The sequence below is a fragment of the Astyanax mexicanus genome, chromosome 2, assembly GCF_023375975.1.
Source record: "Astyanax mexicanus isolate ESR-SI-001 chromosome 2, AstMex3_surface, whole genome shotgun sequence".
Classification (NCBI taxonomy): domain Eukaryota; kingdom Metazoa; phylum Chordata; class Actinopteri; order Characiformes; family Acestrorhamphidae; genus Astyanax; species Astyanax mexicanus.
Genome location: NC_064409.1, coordinates 23,816,137 through 23,837,985, shown reverse-complemented (window position 1 = coordinate 23,837,985; position 21,849 = coordinate 23,816,137). Strand labels below are relative to the sequence as shown.

The 21,849-nt window shown below is 40.6% G+C and overlaps 1 protein-coding gene across 11 annotated transcripts in view; it reads left to right on the top strand.

Moving 5' to 3' along the window:
• The first annotated feature begins 220 nt into the window (after nucleotides 1-220).
• magi2a (membrane associated guanylate kinase, WW and PDZ domain containing 2a) overlaps nucleotides 221-21,849 on the top strand; it is a 321,760-nt gene continuing 300,131 nt past the window's right edge. For all 11 annotated transcript variants that reach the window (XM_022671571.2, XM_049473851.1, XM_049473850.1 and 8 more), the window contains exon 1: nucleotides 221-693. In XM_022671571.2, coding sequence (XP_022527292.2) covers nucleotides 411-693 — 283 coding nt within the window. In that variant the 5' untranslated portion in view covers nucleotides 221-410. The remainder of the gene's footprint in view (nucleotides 694-21,849) is intronic.

Below are 21,849 nucleotides of genomic sequence, written 5' to 3'. Positions count from 1 at the left end.
AATGGAATGAGAAACGTTTAAACTGGCAACCCCACATCCACAGTTGTAGCAGCAATCCTGAGTCCAATCTGGCAACCTTGAAGCCAAAGCCTGAGCGCTCCCAGCGGCACTGCTGTGATGGAAGTTCCGCTACTTTTCTTTTTCTTTTCTTTTCTCCCTCTATCACTCCCTCCCTCCCTCCCGCTCTCCCTTTCTCCTCCACTCCTCCTCTCCTCCTCCAGCCAGACATCACATCCGGCGGGGCTGTCTGTAACTGTTTGGGGAGTTTTTCGCTCTTTTCTCTGTGAGTTTAGTTTACAGTAGCGCAGTTTTAGCTGGACCCAGCAGCTCCTGGATCATGGACAGTCCGGACTCCGGCTCGGTTCTGGACTTAACTGACCGCCGCACGGCCGCCCCGCTGTGATACAAACATGTCCAGAAGCCTGAAGAAGAAGAAGCCCAAGAACCACTGGACCAACCGTGTCCATGAGGTCGCGCTCAGCCGGGACGGAGAGGGGCAGCTCGGCTTCGCTGTGCGGGGCGGCGCGGAGGTCGGCCACTTCCCGCTGCTGGAGCTGCCCGGCTACCCGCTGGCCCTGGACGAGCTGCTGCTGGAGGTGAACGACACCCCCGTGGCTGGACTCACCGTCCGGGACGTGCTGGCCGTGGTCCGGCACTGTAAAGACCCGGTCCGCCTCAAATGTGTCCAACAAGGTAAGAAGAGGCTGTTTTTTACTGTAAATCTGAAGAGTTCACACTTTATGAGAGCTGGAGCTGACTGTGTTTGGGTTTGAGAAACCGCTGAAAACGTTGGAGCGTTGATTGGTCGTTTCCTAGCAACAGTAGGGTCGCTTGTTTGCAGCAACTTTACGGTAAAGTTACGCTGAGAGTTCGGTTTAACGCCATTCTTTATTTATTTAAAACTCAATATGGTTTATTAAAGTAAATATTACACTTTATACCCTGTCAGGTCAGGCTGGTTAAGATAGTTACACTTTGGGTATGTTTTAAGCTAAGTTTGACCAGCAAGTCCAGCAAGACCAAGCTGGTTGACCAACATAACCAGCATAACATACAGTATATTGACCAAGAGCTGGTTAACCACTTGGATGTCCTGCTTTCCAACCATGTTGACCATTAGAGACCACCTTAGACCATCCGAAACCAATCACCAGTAGAAACTGGTTTAACCCCTAAATAACTTATCCCGTATGCAGGCTACAGGTATAGGTGATACAAAACCCTTTATCTCTGCAGTGAAATAACTTATTTACAATCTAAAATCTCCTACAGGACACTTGGAGTGACCAGATCACTAACAGCAGTCAACCCAAACTCTGTGTGTTTGAAAATAGACGTAAAAACTAGACATATCAAAATAAAATAAAGTTGAGGAAAGAGACTATTTTATAATTTTATTTATTATGTTTTGACATTTACTTGAATATGTTTTTTATATTTTCTTCTACAATTACAATGATGTTTTCGGCAATGTTTCTTATTAAACAAAGCTCAACAAAGCTTATTTAATAAAGGTTTTTATGTAATGCTTGAATCCTCAAGACTCCAAACTGGTTTAAAGCTGGATTTTATTATCAGAATAATATGCACTTTAAATCTCTAAATTAACTAAACCAATCACCCATAGACAGTGTTGGGAAGTAACGGATTACATGTAACGGCGTTACGTAATCAGATTACAAATTATGAGTAACTGTAATCCGTTACAGTTACTGCTTCAGTAAGTGGTAATCAGATTACAGTTACTCTGCTAAAATAAAAGGGTTACATTGCGGTACTTTCCTATTTTTGCTCTTCCAATCCAACACCGACAAAACGCAAATAACATTTTGGTGTGAAATCGCTCTGATATGACGGGGAACTGTCTGCCCCTCCTCCCGTCTCGCTGCACACACACACATACAGGGAGGAGGGGCAGACAGCGGCTCCGCACACACGACGAGACGAAATTAACTGACATTTTGGTCAACGAATAAAAACGAGACGAAAATGTTTGGCAGGGACGAAATCCAATCAGACTGATTTAGTTCTGTGAAAGGTAGGGACCAGTTAGGAAGACATCCAATCACTGCTACTTTAGCGGAGGCGCCGCGCGCTCTGTAACAAACCCGGGAATTAACCTGTCGTTACGGAGCTCGACTGGAAGTTAACTCGACAGTGTTCAGCAGGAAGAGAGAGAGAGGGGAGAGGCGATATATTTCTCCTTTGACGTCGCGAAAAACAAGATAATGTGTAAACAGAGACTCCATCTCCGGTAAAAACACCACTAATCTTTCAGCTTCTGCAGACCAGAGTCACACAGATCTCCATGCAGAGATCCGCGTTTTAATGCTGATGTTATTTCATGAGCTGATGGGGTGTTTAACTCGGCAGTGCACTAAAACACAGAACTGATACAGAACTCACTCATTAAGATCAGATCATATAACAGAACTCAATAATATATACAAAATAAAACAATAAAATAAGTGAATCTATGAACCCAAAAGTCTGTGTAAAGTTCCTTACAGCACTTTCTCATAAGTTTCTCACTTTAACTCATGAAGTCTCTCAGTACATCCTGAGAGCATCTCTACAGAACAGTGTGTGAATGTTTGTTTTGATCTCGTTTATAGACTGTAGCTCCAGTAGATGTGCTGGAGATAAAACTAGATCCTTTAAAAGTTGTTTTTGCATCTACAGCTCTGTTTAAACTTTAATTTAACTATTCAGATGTTTTATGACCTGATTTCTAGAGCAAAATTTTAAATGTAACATATGTATAGTCACACACCTACAATAATAATAATAATATACATTAAATCATATATAAATATATTTCACTTTCAAACATTAACAATATTACTCAAGTGGTTATTAAACGTTTCATTTCGTATACGTGTAGAGTTAATAATTCAAGGAAACTAATGAAAAATCATTTACATTTACACCCTTTACATTTTAGTCGACTAAATTTACTGTAATTTTAGTAGACTATATTCTTATGACATTAAGTCGACTAAAACTAAAAACATTTCAGATGACTAAATTGTGACTAAAACTAAATACTATTTTCGTCACAAGACTATGACTAAGACTAAATCAAAATTTGTTGTCAAAATTAACACTGGTGGCAAACCTGCAAATAGATAGCTTACAGTTGTTGTTACATTGTTTGGTTTTAAATGGTTTTATCAATTTATAGAAGTGTTTCATAAAATTGTTTGATGAAATGGTTTCATAAGTATTTTTATAGAGTGATTGAAAAGGCTGTTTTATTTGTTTATCTATTTGTTAACTGGAAAGAAAAATAAAAGAATAATATGCAATATGTGGTTGCTACATTCATTCAGGCTTAAAAAAATGACAATATTTAAAGTAATCCAAAGTAATCAGATTACGTTACTCACTTGAAGTAATGTAACTGATTACGTTACAAATTACATTTTGAGTGATGTAATCAGTAATCTGTAAGGGATTACATTTTAAAAGTAACCTTCCCAACACTGCCCATAGAACTGATTTAAAGCTTGATTTATTGATCAGGATAATATGCACTTTAAATATCTAAATTAACTAAACCAATCACCAGTAGAAACTGGTTAAAAGCTGTATTTATTTATCTGGATAATATGCATTTTAAGTCTCAAAATTAACTAAACCAATCACCCATAGAAACTGATTTAAAGCTTGATTTATTGATCAGGATAATATGCACTTTAAATATCTAAATTAACTAAACCAATCACCAGTAGAAACTGGTTAAAAGCTGTATTTATTTATCTGGATAATATGCATTTTAACTCTCAAAATTAATTAAACCAATCACCCATAGAAACTGATTTAAAGCTTGCTTTATTGATCAGGATAATATGCAATTCAAATCTCTAAATTAACACTTCAGAATTTGCAAAATTTTAAAGTTATAAAAAACAGTTTATAAGAGCTTATGCATATTTTTACAATTCATTTAGTCATTCTACCGTTTCAGATGAGGAAAAAAATAGTTATATCCTGATTTAAAACTTATTATTAAACTGTTAAAACAAATATGTGCAGCGGTAGCCTCGTAAAAAGGGGGCGTTCTTTTAAATCCCACCCGTATTTTAACAAATCCCGCCTTCTGTACAGGGATTGGCTAAAATAATCCCGCGTCCGCCAGTGGACGATGATTCTAGCCAATCATGACTGTGGAGGGAGTATCAGCGCCAATACTGTAGCAGGAGGCGGGACTTGCCGGTATGCGGGTGGAAAAAAACAGCGCTGAGTGTTGTTGTTAGCCTAGCCATAAACATCACTCTTTTACTGACGCAGCAGACAAGTGAATGTAGTGGGGGAATGGAGTTTAGCAAATAAACTGTAAATTAAAAGCAGTGTGTTTTTGTTCAAAGGTCTAAGCAATAAAAAGTTAATTACATGTATTTGAAGCTGAATTTGAGTAGTTGTGTTATTATGTGTTTAAATTAATTAAAGTGTGTTGTGTGGTGTTTAGCACTCTCTTTAGCAATTAGCTAGCATTAGCTGCATTAATTTCAGATAAGTAGGCACACATTTGTGCAACTAAATACAAATTCTCTTTAAAATACAGTGAAATGTTATTGTATATAATTTGGCAATGTAATTTAACACTATCTATCTGAAATAATTAAAAGCGTACTGTAGCCAGCTTCTTAATGCCAGTAGGCCATATAAAGCTCTGGAAAACACTAAGGGACCACTTAATTTTTTGAATGAGTTTCTCTGTTTTTGCTATTTAAAAGTAAATGTTTGGGTAAAATGATCATTGTTGTTTTACAGACAACATTTTCTCTAAATTACAAATAAAAGTCTTGTCATTTAGAACATTTATTTGCAGAAAATGTGAAATTGCTGACATAACAAAAATATGCAGAGCTTTAGACCTTAAATAATGCAAGGAAAAAAAGTTCAAATAAAGTTAATGAGTTCAGAAATCGATATTTGGTGAAATACCCTGAATTTTTATGTATCTTTACATGGTTTCCTCTACCAGTCTTACACACTGCTTTTGGATAACTTTATGCCACTCCTGGTGCAAAGATTCAAGCAGTTCAGTTTGATTTGATGGCTTGTGATCTTCCTCCTGATTATATTCCTGTCAGGATTAGACCCAGGCAGAGAGACGAGGAGGCGGACGTAAACACAGGTAAGGTGAATTTATTAAATAAATATAAATAAACAAATAAACAAAGAACAGCGAAACAAACCAAAATAAACTAGGGAGACTAGAGAACATAAATAAAACAAACAAGAGATAATAAGAATAACTAAACAGGGAGTAAACTAGGGAACTAGAAACAAACAGAGATAAACACTAAACAAGGACCTAGGGCAATGACAAATGAAACACGGAGAGGCTAAGAAAACGCAGAGAGAGACAGAAAAACGCAGAGAGACAGACAACGGGGGACAGTGCAAAGACCGACAGAGGACAAGTAACAGAGGAAGTCTTTTTAACATAACAGGAAACACACTGGGAGTGGAAACACCTGGGGAAGGGGTGGAGCTACAAATGAGACATGAGGTAATGGAAAATCACAGGCAGAACACAGGGGCACGGGTCACGTGGGACAACACAGGCACGAGGACAGACAGGAAACAGGGCCAGGCGTGACAGAAACCTCCCCCTAAACGCGCAGCTCCCGAGGCGCGGAAAAACAAACCCCGGGGGCTGGCGGCAGGGAGAGGCCGGGGAAAACAGGAGACCGAACGGGAGACTGGACAGGGAACTGGACAGGAGATGGAGACAGGACAGGGGACAGAGACTGGACAGGGAACGGACACTGGACGGGGAACTGGACAGGTGACGGAGACTGGACGGGGAACGGAGACTGGACGGGGAACTGGACAGGTGACGGAGACTGGACGGGGAACTGGACAGGTGACAGAGACTGGACGGGGAACCGGACAGGTGACGGAGACTGGACGGGGAACTGGACAGGTGACGGAGACTGGACATGAGACAGAGACTGGACGGGACCGGACATGGGAACAGGGACAAGAACATTGACGGGGACGGAAACAAACACAGTAACAGGGACAGGAACAGAGAAACCACCGGGGACAGGAACTGGAACACTCACAGATACAGGGACCAGGACAGGGAGAGACAGGGGGACCAAAAACATAGGTGGGTGCCCAGGACTGGCAAAAGTCTGTGGGGACAGCCTGGGCACATAACTGGGGGCAAAGTCAGGAGGCCTTGGAGCAGGCCTGGAAATACGGGGCCTTGGAACAAACATAGTTCTGGGAGCTGCAGGTGCTTGAGCTGGTGCTGGAGCAGCTGGGACTGCTGGTGCTTGAGCAGCTGGGACTGCTGGTGCTGGAGCAGCTGGGACTGCTGGTGCTGGAGCAGCTGGGACTGCTGGTGCCGGAGCAGCTGGGACTGCTGGTGCCGGAGCTGGAGCAGCTGGGACTGCTGGTGCCGGAGCTGGAGCAGCTGGGACTGCTGGTGCCGGAGCTGGAGCAGCTGGGACTGCTGGTGCCGGAGCTGGAGCAGCTGGGACTGCTGGTGCCGGAGCTGGAGCAGCTGGGACTGCTGGTGCCGGAGCTGGAGCAGCTGGGACTGCTGGGGCTTGAGCTGGAGCAGCTGGGACTGCTGGGGCTTGAGCTGGAGCAGCTGGGACTGCTGGGGCTTGAGCTGGAGCAGCTGGGACTGCTGGGGCTTGGGAGAGCGGCGCGGCCGCCGCTGAAGTCTCGGAGAGCGGCGCGGCCGCCGCTGAAATCTCGGAGAGCGGCGCTGCCGCCGCTGCAGTCTGTGAGCGCGGCGCGGCCGCCGCTGAAGTCTCGGGGAGCGGCGCGGCCGCCGCTGAAATCTCGGAGAGCGGCGCTGCCGCCGCTGCAGTCTGTGAGCGCGGCGCGGCCGCCGCTGAAGTCTCGGGGAGCGGCGCGGCCGCCGCTGAAATCTCGGAGAGCGGCGCTGCCGCCGCTGCAGTCTGGGAGAGCGGCGTGGCCGCCGCTAAAGTCTCGAAGAGCGGCGCGGCCGCCGCTGAAATCTCGGAGAGCTGCGCGGCCGCCGCTGAAATCTCGGAGAGCGGCGCGGCCGCCGCTTGTATCATGGGGTGCAGCGCCTCAGACGCGTGCTTCACGGGGCGTGGCATGAAGAGATCCGCTGCAGCACTGGAGCCCGAAGCTGCGGGTGAAGTAAAAACCCGGACTGGATGCCTACTCTCTCGTGCAGAGTCCGGCGTGAGGAGCGCGGGGAAAGTCTTTGACCGCGGCTGGCTCGCCGCGCAGGGGGTCTCGGAGCGCGATTCCACTGCCACCGGTTCGGCTGCCACCGCGAAAGACACAGAGCGCGGATCGGCAGCTACCGCGGGAGGAAGGAGCGGCTGGCGGGCTGGTGTAGGAGGGCAGTCCTCAAACTCCTCTTCACTGGATGCAGGTGTGAGGAGATCGGAGTAGTCCCAGGAATAGGACTCCTCACAGCCTGCATCCATGCCAACCCCGTCCTCGTCGGGGCGAGGATCGAGGCTGACCGCACACAGCCCTAGCGCCCCCCCAAGAAAATCCTCCCCGGAAACGGGCTCCTCCTCCGGCTGGCGGGACCCCTTAAAACGTCTACCCCGAGGCCTGCGGCGTCCTTGGGGCCTCGGGGATTCCAACGCCGGAGTCCCGAATGGAGCATGGCGGATCGCCATCCTGGAGCCAGTCAACGGGCTCCCCTCGTGGGTCTCGGTGGGCGCCACTGCAGCTGGGCTGACGGGCTCCAACCCGAGGAAAGGCGCTGGGAGCGGGTCATCTCCCCGGATTTGCTCGGCGAGGAGGCGGAGATACTCCAGGTCCGCCTTCCGAGCAGCATACCACTGGTTTATTTCCATTTGGTCGGTCTTTTTGTCAGGATTAGACCCAGGCAGAGAGACGAGGAGGCGGACGTAAACACAGGTAAGGTGAATTTATTAAATAAATATAAATAAACAAATAAACAAAGAACAGCGAAACAAACCAAAATAAACTAGGGAGACTAGAGAACATAAATAAAACAAACAAGAGATAATAAGAATAACTAAACAGGGAGTAAACTAGGGAACTAGAAACAAACAGAGATAAACACTAAACAAGGACCTAGGGCAATGACAAATGAAACACGGAGAGGCTAAGAAAACGCAGAGAGAGACAGAAAAACGCAGAGAGACAGACAACGGGGGACAGTGCAAAGACCGACAGAGGACAAGTAACAGAGGAAGTCTTTTTAACATAACAGGAAACACACTGGGAGTGGAAACACCTGGGGAAGGGGTGGAGCTACAAATGAGACATGAGGTAATGGAAAATCACAGGCAGAACACAGGGGCACGGGTCACGTGGGACAACACAGGCACGAGGACAGACAGGAAACAGGGCCAGGCGTGACAATTCCAGAGGTTTTCAATTTGGTAAAATCAAAGAAACTGTAGGCCTGTCTGCTAATGCTGGCCTTGCTGGTGGACTATCTCAATTCATACGAAACACAATGTGTGTTGGTCCACTGGTTAAGATGTTAATGCTTGTATATTAGCTTAGTCACTTGGTTGTACTCATAAACCATCTTGATCTGTCTGGTCATGCTTTTAGACCAGCTTGTGCAATGGTAATGTTGATCATGTTGGTGGAGTAGTCACACTCAGTCAAAACATATTATATGTGTGTTGACTATCTATTTCTTGCTGGTCATGTTTCTAGTGCTTTCTGGTAATGTTGGTGATCTGCCTTATCGTGACCATACTCTCTTTTTTTGTGATTAAAAAATGTGTCTGTTCGAAATTTCAGGATTTCACATTGATTTCATGTCACTCTTTGTGTACAGATACAGCTGTTATAAATGTAACTGTAATATATACCTGTTAGTCCGTGAGTGATTTAAATGCATCCTTTGTGTTTGGTCACTGCACACATCCAAAGCAAAGAGAAAAAAAAACAGCAGCACAGAAATACCAGGAAACAAAAGCACTGGTTCAGAGTTTGTGTTAAAATGATGTATTAATTATTTACTAAACGCTGGGATTCCACATTTAAGCTGCACAAAAATATTTGAATTCAAACCTTAGTCGACATCATATCTATGAAGATTTCAAAGGCCCGTATACACGGAGCCAAGGCCAGGACACTGAGGAGATGGCGAAATGCCTTTGAAAGCTGCTTTGTGAAGCTGCTTCTTGTGCATAGGTGAACTTTCACAACTGTTGTGAATGATGGGAGGAAGATTTTTTGAATGTTTACTCATATATTTGGGTGGGTCTGTCAGGAACGGGGTGGGAATTGTATTTGGTAGTTTAAAAAGAAAAATAATAATATTAACAAATATTCACAATTTTTTAATTAATTAATTAATTTATGGAGAAATTAAAAGGCAAAAAAGTTTTGCATCTCAGTGGCATCATGCAATATTTGCACATGATGTTGCCATGAAGTCTCATTAGACCATTCCAAATGTAAGACCAACAGGCTACTGAGAAGAGCTCTTTATGGGACAGCTTATATCATTCATTGGTCAAACTGCTTTTCACCACAGCCAAATGGCCATTGCGTAAATTTTTTTTTGGAATTATATGAATAAGGTAATGTAAATAAACACATTTTATATTATTTCACGTTTTTTATTTTTTTGGTAAATAAGTATATATTTCTGTAAAATATTAAGGTTAATTAATATAGTTATGTGATTTTATGTGAGGCATTTAAATCTAAACCCACACACACACACACAAACACATACCCACACCGCTATGGTTTACCAAAATAAGTTAAGAAAAACAAAATATGTTCACATTACTATAAATCACAAAACTCAAGCCAAAACATACTTTGTGCTAGTCAACCAGTCACAATAATTACATTATATTCATGTGACAGCAATCATTTGTGCTGACCTCAATATCATTTATTGCATTTACTTTAATGTAAAAAGTCTTACTCCACATGGTGGCGCTAAACAAATGAATAGAGTAAACATGTGGTAATAAATATAATAATTTCATATCATACGATGCCCTGTGATTCCCACCCCTTGACCTAATAAGTAAAAGTGCATTGCTCGTTAAACAGTAATGTGTAATAAATTAGAAGCAGTGTCCACAAACTTTTGGACACACAGTTTAGTGTTGCTCTGAAATCAGCACGATTGTCCGAAGAATTGTAGCAGCAGTAAATCCCCACAGCGTCACGAGACGCGTCCCCGCTAATAACGCCAGGCTGCGGCGCTTTGATCCAAAGCTACTTACTGGGCTCTGCTTATTTTTGTGTCGTCCAAAAGATAACGGGACGGCCGGCCTGCACCACCAGCAGAGACTGATAAACACAGCTAGCCTAGCGCAGCCTGAAGAACTGAGAGGTATTGTTATGAAAATGTATATTTAGAGTGTATAATGTTAAGGATATAAATAACACTGGCATTCATAAAGTACAGCGTATAAAAAATGTAAAAGTGAAATAAAGCTAGATGTGGCCTAAAGTGACCAAATGCAGCTAATATAGGCTAACAGGCAGCCTGGCCTGTGCTATTCTGAGCTAAAGCTAAATCACCGTGGCTAATTTTGTGAAATTAAATTGTACTGGGTGAGAATATACTGAAAATAATATGTCTGAGCGAAATTAAACAGTCTGCTCAGGCCTGCCGCAATTATTGAATAATGTTTTGGGCTATATACTGTATTGTCCCATAAATAATTACAATAAGTTGTAATATTATCATTTTAACAAACCCACGACACTTATATAATTCTACCATAATAGAGTATAAGGCAGTGACAAAATTTTAAAGAGAAAGGAACTTTTAATTATTAAGAATATTCAGACATTTTTTCTTCAGAATTAAAATAAAAATACTGTTAAACAAAGCTGACAAACATGTGGCTCATTCATATCCATATATTGTACAATAAGTCGATAATGTAATTTTCATGACAGGCCTAATATAATTGGACTATGTGGAGGAGATAAACAAACATGAAGCTATTGGCACTATGTCACTATTGAGCTGTGGAAGAGTGGAACTGTGTTTTTTGTCCATACCTTTGAATGGGATGAGTTGGGGAGTTGGGGATGAGGTGAGCTGGTGATCATCCAACATCCTTTGATCCTGACCTTACTGACTGAAACCCTTATCACTGAATGCAATCAAATCCTTACAGCAGAGTGAGTTCAAAATGTTGGTGAAAGCCCTGTAGTCTGTAGACAGTAGAGACAGTTACTCCAAGAAAAGCAGCACAAACTCTTCAGTACCTTTGATTCCAGAAGAAAATTGATCAAGTGTCCCAATACTTTTGTCTGTAGGCTATAGTCAGGCTGGTCTGGGCTGCAGGGTTAATTTAGTTTAAGTTTGGTAGTTGGTAGTTTTGGCAACAGTTTCTTTCTTTTACCCTAATCTTCTGTCTCTGATCATTTGCATTTATTTGCATATTAAAAATAACTTTTTTCTTTCTATCATTTCTCGAAGCGTTGTTGAAGACAGCAGAGCATGCTGGGATAGGAGAGTCGCCTCATTTGGGAGAAGAAAATAAGTGGATGTACAGTTTGGGCTCTTTCTGATCAAATATGCTCCACAAGTCTAAGAGAGAACTTCAGGAAACATTCATCCTCACTTTGATACACTGGAGCAGCTCCATTTAAATGAGTGTAGAACCAGAATCAGTAGGCGTATGCACTGAAGTGAACACTTTTGATTTAAACCCAAACCGGACAAAATGACAGTTGGCTGAAGGCCAAATATTGAAGACATTTTTTGTTGTTTTTCAATAAATTATTTTAATAAAATCAGATTTTGTGTCTTGTTTAGTTGGACATTTAACATTTTTATTATCTTAGCAGACATACCTACAAAGCACACAACATTTACCCCAGCCATGCAATTCTAGTTGCAGATTGATCTAACTAGCCTTCTTAGCACTGCTTTTCTAATCCTAAATGTACCTCAGGAGTAGGGGTGGGCGATATGGCCCTAAATTAATATTACGATATTTCATGGTATTTTCGCAATAACATTCAGAATGTCATGCTACTAGTAATGCACTCTAAATATTAAGTAACAAAAATGATACTGGACAGATATAATCTGTCTCTAGTAGATATATAATGGGAAATGAGAACAGTATGATTTTGTTTGCTAAAAACAGCAAAAAGGTTGTACCCTGATGTGACAATTAGGGGTGGGTGATATTGCACGATATTTCAATGTTCTGGAAAATGCTGGCTGACATTATTGCATATGACATGATATGACACACCCCTACTTAGGAAAATTATTCTAATCATAAATTTACTTCAGCAGTTCTACTGTAGTCACACATAGCTACTGTAGTAGTGCTATTTTTGTCATACATTTATCTGAGCTTTGCTACTCTAATCATACATGTACCTCAGCAGTGCTACCTAATTATGAATTTACTTTAGCAGTGCTTCTTTAATCATAACTGTAACTCAGCAGTGCTATTCTAATCATAAATTTATCTCAGCAGTGCTACTTAAGCTACATGTGATTTAAATTTGTACAGAGAAATGCAGCCAGTCATTTGGTAAACATACAAATGCTAATGCTAGGTTAGCTCAACTAATGTTACTATCCTAGCCCTGTACAGCTTGTATTTTTCAGCTGGAAAACTGCTAAACTAGAGTAACCTAGATCCTAAACCTAGAGTACTCTGCAATACGATGAAAAGAATGTTTGGTATATTATTTGGTCTTTTTGGTGTGTTTCATCTTTTCACTTATCCTTCTGTTGCCAAATATTAATTAATCCCTACATTGGAGTGACAGTAGTGGGATTTTAGTATTAGCTGTGTGTAATAAATACTAGGTGAATACCCAAGTTTACAGCTGTAAATGTTCCCACATCTCAGAGTCGTTGCTACAAAGTATGTTGAGTAGATAAAACAGTAGCAGCCGTGCTGGAGCCTGAATGTTGGATAAATTAGTGTTTTTCTGAGCTGTCGCTGTGAGACTGTGTTGCTGTTGGAAAACCGAGCCTCTAAACCACATCTTATACTGGAGCCCGAAGATATTAGTGGCTTCTCCTGCCCTGTGATTCGCCAAATGTTATGCATATTATTTTCCAGCTCTGGAAAATGTAAACATGACTTTTTATATAGAAAGTTCACAGGATTTATGTGTTTGTGGTCTTTTTATAGAGTCTGAAGCATACATTTATGTATATAAAATATATATATATATATATATATATATATACACACAGTGCCTTGCAAAAGTATTCGCCCCCCTTGAACTTTTTAACCTTTTGCCACATTTCAGGCTTCAAACACAAAGTTATAAAAATGTTTTTTTTTTTTTAAGAATCAACAACAAGTGGGACACAATCGTGAAGTGTAACGGAAATTATTGGATATATTTAATTTTTTTTAGAAATAAAAAAACTGAAAAGTGGGGCGTGCAATGTTATTTGACCCCCTTGCGTTAATACTTTGTAGCGCCAACTTTTGCTGTGATTACAGCTGCAAGTCGCTTGGGGTTTGTCTCTATCAGTTTTGCACATCGAGAGACTGAAATTTTTGCTCATTCTTCTTTGCAAAACAGCTGGAGCTCAGTGAGGTTGGATGGAGAGCGTTGGTTTGTGAACAGCAGTTTTCAGCTGTTTCCACAGATTGTCCATTGGATTCAGGTCTGGACTTTGACTTGGTCATTCTAACACCTGCATGCGTTTAATTGTGAAGCATTCCATTGTAGATTTTGCTTCATGTTTTGGATCATTGTCTTGTTGGAAGATAAATCTCAGTCCCAGTCTCCGGTCTTTTGCAGACTCCAACTGGTTTTCTTGAAGAATGCTCCTGTATTTGGCTCCATCCATCTTCCCATCAATTTTAACCATCTTACCTGTCCCTGCTAAAGAAAAGCAGGCCCAAATCATGATGCTGCCACCACTATGTTTGACAGCGGGGATGGTGTGTTCAGGGTGATGAGCTGTGTTACTTTTCAGCCACACAAAGCACTGTGTATTTAGGCCAAAAAGTTCAACTTTGGTCTCATCTGACCACAGCACCTACTCCACATGCTTGCTGTACAAACTGCACTTCTTATGTCTTTTTACAAAAGTGTCTTTCTTCTTGCCACTCTTCCATTAAGGCCAGATTTGTGGAGTGCACGACTTATAGTTGTCCTGTTGACAGATTCTTCCACATCAGCTGTAGATCTCTGCAGTTCATCCAGAGTGATCATGGGCCTCTTGGCTGCATCTCTGATCAGTCTTCTCCTTGTTTGAGCTGATAGTTTAGAGGGACGGCCGGGTCTTGGTAAATTTCCAGTGGTCTGATATTCCTTCCATTTCAATATGATCACTTGCATAGTGCTCCTTGAGATGTTTAAAGCTTGGGAAATCTTTTTGTATCCAAATCCGGCTTTAAACTTCTCCACAACAGTATCTCGGACCTTCCTGGTGTGTTCTCTGCGCTTTAAACAAAACTCTGAGACTATCACAGAGCAGGTACATTTATATGGAGACTTGATTACACACTTTACACACTACATGGATTCTATTTATCATCATCAGTCAATTAGGTCAACATTGGATCATTCAGAGATCCTCACTGAACTTCTAGAGTGAATTTGCTACACTCAAAGTAAAGGGGCCAAATAATATTGCACTCCCCACTTTTCAGTTTTTTATTTCTAAAAAAGTTAAAAATATTTAATAAATTTCGTTCCACTTTACAATTGTGTCCCACTTGTTGTTGATTCTTCACAAAAAATGACTATTTCATATCTTTATGTTCGAAGCCTGAAATCTGACAAAAAGTTGAAAAGTTCAAGGGGGCCGAATACTTATACAAGACTTATATATATGTGCGTCAAAAAAGAGGTCAAAAAGTATTTCCCCCATACAGATTTCTTTTTTTGTTGCTTTTTTGATTTTTTAAACTTTAATATCAGACAAAGATAACCTGAGTAAACATAAAAAGCCCTGTGTAAAAAAGTGTTAACTGGCAACGAGTATTTCACATCTCTGTGAAGGAATTTTGTTTCACTCTTCTTTACAGAATTTTCCAGCATAAACAGCCTGTTTAAGATCATGCCGCAGCATCTCAGTCAGACTTTGACTAGGCCACTCCAAAACCTTCATTTTGTTTTTTAAGCCATTCAGAGGTGTATGAAGTGAACTTTGTGCCAAAAGTTTTACGTAAAACAATAACATCTGCAATCAAATTTTTAAAAATCAAAAGGAAAAATTGTATTTTGCAAAATCATAGGAGTAAAAATATATAGCAAATATATACTTTTAAATATACTTGGTTACTTAATTATCCTTTGCAGTTATTTTAAAATTATTTTAGTTTGGATTTTATCAGTCATTTCTTTTATTTTTGTGTTTTTGGGATTTTTCTTTTAAAGGCTTTTGCTTCTGGAATCTCTCGTTTGCTTCTGCTTTAGTTTTTTGCTTCTGAGTTTTGGCACAGGTGGTCAGGACTTAAAAGGTTTTCCCCTTGAATCTTTATTGGTCAGCTGGTTTTGGACTGACGGCTGGTTCCCTAAACCCTCGAGACTGACCACCATTACATTTTTGACCATATCCCAATTTTATCATTGAATTATTAAGGGAAATCCAAAATGTCCCCTTCTGGGAACATTAAAGTATCCATCCATCCATCCATCCATTAATTACTGACCTTAACTGAGGCAACTGACTTGCATATATTTGTCTGTAGTTGCATGAAAAATTATTTGCTTCCTTACAGATTTAATTTGTTTATGCATTTTTGTTATACTAACATTTTTCACATTATCAAACAGACAAATAATAACAGATAAGTTAAATATTAAAAGTACTTTTTAAAGGAAGATTTTATTTATTAAGGGAAAAAAAAACTATCCAAACCAATCTAGCCCTGTGTGAAAAAGTGTTTGCCCCCCAAATTAATAAATTTTTTTTTGGAAAGCTGAGTTCTATTTCTGAGGGTGGCACAACAAAGTTATCCGGTTTAGGGGGTAACACATTTTGACACAGGGCTAGATTGGTTTGAATATTTTTTTTCTTTAATAAATATAATTATCTTTTAGTGCTTTTTGTATTTATACAGCTTATCTTTGTCTGATATTAAAGTTTGTTTAATAATCTGAAAAATATATCAGTATGATAAAAAGAAAATCTAAAAAGAAAGAAATCTCCAGGGTCAAATACTTTTTCTTGCTACTGTATGTATGTGTGTGTGTGTGTTTGACAGTTCACATTTACTTACTGTGGCGTAGATTTCCAGTCTGAGTCAGCAGGATGGTCACACTGCGAGTGTGTGTGAACGTTTCTCCTCATGCTTGGATTGCAGCGCTCCATTAAGCCTCTGATTTATGTGGTTGAGTCTCAATTTGGGGAAAAAAATCCTTTCCATTTTCCACATCAATACGCAATGCAATCAATACTCACACTCAAACAGTGGTCCGCTGTAATTCAGTGTTTTTGACTGATGTGCTGTACACTCAGTTTTTGGCATATAATATATTCATTGAGTGTTTAAGTTGTTGTTTGATGTATTAAATGCAGTTTTACCGCAAAATTAAACAAAGAAAATATCTCATCTCTTCTGTGTACAAACTCTGATAAGGGACAAACTGAAAGTGTACACTAGTGCTGTGCGATATAGGAAAAATCATATATTACAATATGGAAATTTTTATATGACGATAACGATATATATCATGATATAACACATTTATATAAATAAATTAACAAACAAGAAAATGAGGATATTCAGTCTGTAATTTCAGTTTGTTTTAGTTTTTTCTTTTAATTACCGTTTTTATTAGTTTCAGTTAAGGAGAACTTTCAGTTTTCCTTATTTCTTTCATTTTCGTTAACAGTAATACTTGGTTACTTAGCTATATGGTGATTATCATACCATAGGTTTATATAAAATAAAAATAGTATTAAAAAACAGATGATTACATTTCAGACTTTTTCCTGGAGCCCGACCCCCCCTGAGAAAAGCTCCGCAGGTGGATTAATGGATTTGGGGCTTCTTCTACTGCCTACGGGCTGCATGACGTTCAGTCTCTCAGCCTGCCACTCAGACAACAGTGTCAGCATATAAATCGCATGCGTTTTCCTACAGGACAAACCATTCAAACGTGCGGATGAGCTCTCATCACCCGATTAAAAAATCACACAGTGTCTGTCTGGCTTAAAATAGTTAGATACAGCTATTAAATTAATAAATCGACATTCATTAAAAAGACCAGTAAGATGTTCTGATTGCTAAATAACAAATAAGGCAGCAACAAGCTAATATAAGCTAATAACAACATTTAATAAAAACAGAAAAAATAGATAGAAAATAGGAAAATAACCAACTAAACTAAGCTCAAAATCCTAAAAGAAATATAATCTAACGAATTCTAAAAGTTAAAAACCGAATATTGAACACTCAAAGCAGTAGCTTAAAGACAGAATATAAAGTTTTACCGGCGCTATGAGACGCAACACCTATAGAACGAAGTAGCAGCGGCAGCGTGACGGTTCTACTAAATAATTAAAATGTAAAAATACACAACAGAGCACTGTGTACTAGGGCTGCGCCATATCGTATCATATGATATTATCGTGAACGATATTATACCCTGAAATATCGTGACATATCACCCACCCCTAATTATCACATCAGGGTACTACTTTTTTGCCGTTTTTAGTAAATGAAAAATTCACACTGTTCTCATTTACCAATATATTTACTAGAGACAGATTATATCTGTTCAGTATCATTTATTTTATAATATATGTAAGTAAATCCAACAGGCAATATAGAGGGTAGTAAAAATTATCAACCTAATGTTCATTTATCGACCGTACTATAAGTTGATAATGTAATTCTCAGGTCAGTTCTCATGTAAATGATGCTGTATTTGATTTTGCTAAAACATCAATAATTGAATTGCAAAACAAATAACTAAAATATTAAGTATGGTAAAGTAACATAAGTTACAAAACAAAAAAATCAACTTGAGGGTATGCAATCAGTTTCTTTCCTCATTTTACTGAACTAAAATAATTTTACCTCATTTTACTGAATACAGAAATAATTCATATAAAATCACATGCTGTTCTTTTTAATCTCAGCACAGAGCAGGGTTTGTTCCGGCCGGCTCCGAGCTGAACTGTGCTTGGGGTCATCTCTGATAATATCTGACTCAGAAGAAAGGAACACATGATTAGACTGGTGTTACATTGACCTCCTGAGGCGCTGGTTATATTAGTCTGCCAGGAGAGATCATGATTTTGTAACTGCTTACGCAAAATGAAGACGCCTGGTTTATAAAAATATGAGGATTTATTGTTTTGCACTGAAAAGTATAATTTTTACACACACTGCTTTATCTCCTGTATTCAGGTTTAGATTACTGGTGTGTAGGGCTGAGTAGTGGCTAGAACTGAGCGATATGATATGTATCACAATTTATACAACAGTTAGTTCCAACCTCACAATGTGATTGGTTGAAAAGTGTTCTAGCCGTGCTGATATATGTGATAACATCACGGCCTTCTCACACTAAACTTGTATCACTCCGCCGACGCTTTGGCGTATATACACAGCACACCCGCAGTAGCGTTAGCCTAGCACAGGCTAGCGCTCAGCCCCGGGACGCTCGCCCGCAGCGCTGGCTCGCCTTTGTGGATAAAAGGGAAAGAAAATCGCTCGGATAATGCCGTCTGACAGCCAGAGCGCTAACCAGCCAGGCTAGGCTAAGCTATGCTAAGCTAATGCTGAGCTAAAGCAAGCTACGCTAACCTAACCACAGTCCAGCCGGCTAGCTAAAACCAACACCACTCAGCAAAACAAGCAGAAATGCTCCACAAAGCAGGAGAGAAGAGTATTTTTGTTATTTCATGCTCCTACCGTTACCATCTTCACTTATTCCCAATTTTGATTTCAAGCTAACTTTTGTGGTGTTAGTCTGTATGAACCATACACTGTTTTGTAGTAAAGTTACAGTTCTGTTATAGTTATTGTGGAACTACTTTTTGGCGGAAGGCACAGTCCATATTAAAGCATGTTCAAACTGAATCTTTCTTAAAGTTCTTTGATTTATTTTCTTAATTCATTTTGTACAACAAAAAAACTGTTGTATAAAAGCAATGGAACACTCGAGGTTTGTGTTATCACGAATAACATTACAGCTGTGATATTATTTGTGATAACACACTCTCGTTTTCTATTGCTTAAACTGATGCTGTCATGGCACATATAATGTAGCCTTTCATTTAGTGCATAATTGCGGCACCTAGTGGTGCTTTTTTGTATAACAGTTAAGCTGAAGGTATTTTCCTATTGGTTAATTCAGAACATGTGATTCTGAGGGTAAAGGTTAGCCAGAAAGAGCCGGAAGTAGTCAAAAATCTCCATGCGGCTAGACAAAGAGCTTCTCCTCTTTTTTCATTCTTGTTGTGCCTGGGAAAGCCTTTGCTTGTAAGTTCACCTTTATTTCATAGTTAATGTTAAAAGTAGATACATGTGTTGTGGATATACTGTTGGAGCAATAAATAAGCTGTTCATGTGTTAGAGAGCTAAAATTCTAAATGTTAGAAATATAAATGCAGTTCATTGGATAAATTGGTTCTATCTGTAATCAATGTAAATTCACGTGTATTGTGTTTTGAAGTAGTTTGTAAACAAATCATTGTATATTTGTGTTCTTTGCAGTTTACAAAACAAAGAGCCAGGGAATTCTAACTAAAGAAAGAAGATAAAGATTTAAGTAAAACACTTGAATTACATCTCTGTGTTCGTCTTTCTCTGGATTCTGTGTGTTAGCTATCTGTCATTGGTGTGTAGAGGGAACACACATTACGGACAGAATAGTAAAAAGCAACCTCTCAGCGGGCACTACATTTCAAGGAAAACAAGCTGTGTCTCATTCACTTCTCATTCATCATCACGCTTCACGCCTGGGTGGCATTTGCAATACATGATGTCTGAGAAAACGCCTAAGAGTACAGAGTTTACAGAGCAAAGCCAAGCATTGGAGACAAGATCCATGGCTTCCATTACCTCAAGTAGATCAAGAAGCTCCTCAGCTAGCATAGCTGCAACCAAGGCTCGAGCTAAGTTGGAGGCTGCCCAAGCCAGGGCTACGTATATTCAAAAGGAATCTGAAGTCATGATTGAAAAGGCTCAATTAAAGGTCACAGAGGCACGTATGGAAGCGACTTTAGCAGCTATAAAGCAAGAAAGTGAGGTAGCTGCAGCTATGGCCGAAATGAAAGTGCTGGAGGCAGCAGCAGAATGTGAGAGCGAAGATAGGAAGTCAGAGGTAAAAGAAGTTTCAGAACGTGTTCACAACTACATTCAGTGTCAGGCCGAGGTAGGGCTTGCAACTTCTTTAGGAGTTGAACCATATCAGCCACCCCTAGAGCCCATTGTTTGTGAACTCAGAGCCGAAACACCAATAAGGCAGTATCAAACTAGAGCTACAAAGGACAAAGTTCCATTTGAAAGGATGAATGGTGATAGAAGACGGCAGCCTCAGAAGTCAGCACCTCCAATCAACCAGTTGCCCTTTGAATCCACACCACAGCCTGTATTTCACAAAGATGCTAACACAAGTGAGATTGCAAGGTATTTGGCACGCCGTGAGCTACTTAACTCTGGACTCACGAAATTTGACGATTGTCCAGAGAACTACTGGGCATGGAGGTCATTGTTCATGAATGCCATTGAGGGATTACACCTATCAGCTAGTGAGCAGCTAGACCTCATGTCAAGATGGTTAGGAGAACAGTCTGCACACCAAGTGAGGAGGATTCGAGCTGTGCATGTAGGCAATCCTACCAAAGGTCTTAGACAGGCTTGGGAGCGTTTGGAAGAATGCTACGGGTCTCCAGAAGTTATTGAAAAGAGTCTTTTTGACAGAATCGATAACTTCCCAAAGATCAGCAACAAAGACCCTGTAAAACTAAGGGAGCTTGGAGATCTCCTACAGGAGGTGGATTCTGCCAAATATGAAGGTTACTTACCTGGGCTCACCTATCTCGACACTACCCGTGGTGTAGCTCCCATTGTGGAAAAACTACCCTACAGCCTTCAAGAAAAGTGGATGACACAAGGATCCCAGTATAAAGCAGTAAATCATGTTGCTTTTCCTCCATTCACATTCTTCTGTGAATTCATCTGCAGAGAGGCACGGACACGCAATGATCCGAGCTTCGTTTCTTCACCAGGAACCCAAACCTCATTGAAACTGGAACATCCAGCCAGGCGACAAGCAAAAAGCTCAGTTTACACTCGTAAGACAGAAGTCTCCTTAGATGACACGAGTCAATTTACTGGTCTAAGTAGCAATTTGGAGGATGTGGACAAGAAATGTCCCCTTCACAAAAAACCTCATCCTCTCACACGATGTAGAGGTTTCAGGAGCAAACCATTAGTAGAGAGAAAGGCATTCTTGAAAGAAAGTGGCATTTGCTTCAGATGTTGTGCTACAGTCAGCCATCTAGCCAGGAACTGCAGAGCAACAATCAAGTGTATGGAATGTGGCAGTGATGCTCATGTCTCAGCCTTGCATCCAGGACCTCCTCCTTTCAGCCTCCATCCTACAGAGCATGGCGGGGAGAGTGAAACTGGATTGCCTCAATCTGCAGTCACATCAAAACATACCGGAGTCCACGGAGATGGTAGAAATACAAGATCCTGTTCAAAGATCTGCTTAACCAAGGTGTATCCAGAGGGCTATCCGAATAAGGCAATCAAACTCTACATGATCTTGGACGATCAGAGCAATCGTTCGCTTGCCAGAACGGAGTTCTTCGACCTAATGGATGTTCAAGGTCTAAACTTAGCATACACCCTACACACATGCTCTGGGACTACAGAAACCACAGGGAGAAGAGCCACAGGTTTCATTGTAGAGTCCTTAGATGGAAGAACAAAGCTGAAATTGCCAACCTTG